At 29.3% G+C, this 3186-nt stretch overlaps 1 protein-coding gene across 1 annotated transcript; it reads left to right on the top strand.

The window, feature by feature from the left end:
* Positions 1 to 463: 463 nt before the first annotated feature.
* On the top strand, positions 464 to 2189 carry LOC134723651 (clumping factor A-like). The gene is made up of 2 exons (XM_063587212.1): positions 464 to 595; positions 1766 to 2189. Exons 1-2 carry the CDS (start codon positions 538 to 540, stop codon positions 2134 to 2136), a joined length of 429 nt encoding a protein of 142 aa, XP_063443282.1. The 5' UTR covers positions 464 to 537; the 3' UTR covers positions 2137 to 2189.
* Positions 2190 to 3186: the final 997 nt, after the last annotated feature.

Raw genomic sequence — 3186 nt, 5'->3', positions numbered from 1 at the left:
GCACATACAATGCATTTCAGTACTCGAGTCAACATTAATTGCATGAACAGTATGCGAAGGCTGTTCAGTTTTGTTTATAATTTCATTTTACCTAAAATACATACTAGCATATGCAAATTGAAGAATTTATATTCAAAAAGTGTTTTGAATTTTTATTTGAAAAGTGCTAAATATTTCTCATGTTTCATCAATATCTCATTTTCTATCTCAATCTGATAATTTTCTAATATCAAGATGAAAAAATCATTGAGGCATATCAAAATAAGATGTGGTATGATTGCCAATCAGGAAACTACATTTTTTTTTATATTTAAACTAATATAAGTTCAAAGGGTAACAAACCTTAATAAATTGTATTACCTGCAAGGTTAATGTAATACATTATAGAAATTAATTTTGCACATGCATATAATATATTTTTTGTTTAATTAATTTGTCCACATATCTAATGAATTATAAAAAGACATGCATTTTCAGGTAACATCTACACGAGGACGTTACGAACACTTGTAACTTGTAAACAGCAAATCTTTCACAATGGGGAAGTTGGCTGTGATAGGGATTTTGACTTTATTTATATTTTACATTGTTGCAGGTATGTACATAAATATAGTCTTACATGCACACGTATAAAAATTGCGGTTCATATTCAACGCAATCATAGGTTTGAACCTAGTTTTGAATTAAGACTGTTTACATATAAAGTATTATATATATATATATATACAACTCGTCTAAACATTAACCCAACAATGTTAGATCTGTAAAAAAACATTTTTTTTTTATATATCGTTTCGACATTTCTTTGAACGAAGTTTTATATTTTCTAAAAAAAGTGTCGTTTTTTGTAGAAAAAAGATTGCTTCAAAGACAGATTTGAAAATTATAAAACACTACATTTTTACGTCATATCTAAAATAATTCCTATTTAAAGATAACATTTAGCGTAAATAATTTAGAATATAGAAAAAAATGAATAGTAATGTGTTTGCCGATATGCTTGATAAAAAAACTAGCATTAAATGTTTGTAAACTAAATTAATACCCGATTGTATACCTTATTGTACACTGCAGCGAACCAGTTATAGTTCTTGTGTACTTCCAAAAATGCATATTCAATCCTAAATTATAAAATAAATCAGAATTAGGTATTTGGATGTGAGATTCTGGAAAATCCTTGATGTCACTGTACAGTCTTCAACAATGAGAAAAACCCTCATTGCATAACAAGCCATAAATACTCAAATTTTTCAAATACGTGACAGTTTACATTTTTTCTTGTTAGTTTCTTATGGATAAGGAGATATGGTATTATTGTCAATGAGACAGATATCTACCAAAGTTCAAATGAGGTTGATGTCAGTATTTATAGACAACCGTACGGCTTTCAATAATAAGGAAAATAATAAAAAAAAACACCATATCGTATCGTCGGTAAAAAAAAGAACTTGACATAACAAAATATAAAACATTTCAGTTGAAAAAAGGCTTAATAGATCTATAAAAAAAAAATAAAATAAAAAAATATGGAAATCAAAAATAACAGACAGACATGAACCAACGACAATCACTGAGCGACGTACAGTTTCCTGACTTGGGACAGGCAAACATGCACGTAGTATGACCTAGTATTTGTCAACGATAATTTTACAGTCATCAATTTACTAATCTATTATCATTATTTTGAAATATAGACCTAGGTATTTATTTTACTATTTGCAAATTGATTTTCTATTTTCTTAATCGTAATATATTCTATATGCAGGACGCCCAGTAACAGATGTGCCAAACGGCGAAAACGATAATGAAAACGATACTGATAACGATACTGATACCGATAGTGAAAATGGAGATGATGTGACGTCAGAACAAACTGAAGGTGTACAGCCAACACAATCAAATAACGGTGTTCCAACAACAACAGATACTAACGGTGATCCGACAACAACAGATACTAACGGTGATCCGACAACTCAATCATATAACGGTGCGCCGCCAACAATATCAAACAACGGAAGGCCTATACCAATATCAAATAACGGTGCACCGCCGCCAACATCAGCAAATTTATACAGTCACCTAGTACAATCAAATAAAGTTGCACCAAGAGGAAGGATGTTTAAACTTTACAAGTAATATTTTTTTTTCTATAAAGCTAGCCGGGTTTTATCTAATAAAAGTGGAAAGTGTTTGCGCGTTATAGATGAATTCATCCAGAACAGCCTTAAATACAAATTTTACTAAACACGTTATTAAGCAGTATACCTTTAAATGTTGGATGTGAAATAATGTCCTTGTCGTATGGATCCTTCAAAGCTTAACATACTTGATTGACATCATCTTTTGTGAGATACCATTCCTTTAAAATGCCAATAGTATTTTCATATATAAAATTTATAATTTTCTTTTAATTATCTGTCTAATAAAGGGTAATAAACTTCAAACATATACAGGAAGTTTGTTTTTGACCCTGAGTATTGTTTCAAATTAAAATATTCATTTTTTGCATAAAACATGTTATTTTTGCTTACATGTATTCGCAACTATTCTATACTAGTATATCATAGCTAGACTTGGAAAGATTAAAATCTTTAAAATATTGTAGTTACTTGTCCATTGTAGAAGACCGAAGGTTGAATTTTAGAAGTACATTGGTTTTTTTTGGTTGTTTTATTGGGTTACTGTCTAAATTATTAACGTATACTGCATATCACTTTTCTTTATCGTCTGCTATTTTTTATAGGAAGAACCAAGGAGATCTAGACTACGTTCAATTTAGTTCAAAGCCTGTCCTAAATGTCGGGGAATGCATTTATCATACTTTTCATTTGTATTGAGAGGTAGAATGTTTTATTTAAATCGAGAAATTTAGGTGATACAAGACAAGCCTGAAGATTGAATCTAAAACTGATCAGATGTCAATAATTTTTTACAGATGCAATTAAAATCATGGTTGTACATGTTTTAAATATTTGTAATACATTTTATTCTCTTTTAATCAAATAGGATAATGATATTTATGTGAAGGCAAACAAAAAGAAGCTGTACTTATTATAAAAATATGTTTGATCTCTAGGGTACTATGTTCTTTTTCAAGATATATATATATTTACCATGAAAAGGTCGCACTCCCCCCTTTTCCGAGATATAGATCCCAGTTTAAATTAATAATTGATAGAAACTATC

This window comes from Mytilus trossulus, chromosome 6 (genome assembly GCF_036588685.1).
Source record: "Mytilus trossulus isolate FHL-02 chromosome 6, PNRI_Mtr1.1.1.hap1, whole genome shotgun sequence".
Taxonomy (NCBI): Eukaryota; Metazoa; Mollusca; class Bivalvia; order Mytilida; family Mytilidae; genus Mytilus; species Mytilus trossulus.
This window is presented reverse-complemented; position numbering and strand designations above follow the sequence as displayed.

Coding starts and splice junctions, on each gene's coding strand:
- LOC134723651 (XM_063587212.1), top strand. CDS start 538: ATGGGGAAGTTGGCTGTGATAGGGATTTTGACTTTATTTATATTTTAC. Junction 596..1,765: donor TATATTTTACATTGTTGCAG/GTATGTACATAA, acceptor TTCTATATGCAG/GACGCCCAGTAACAGATGTG.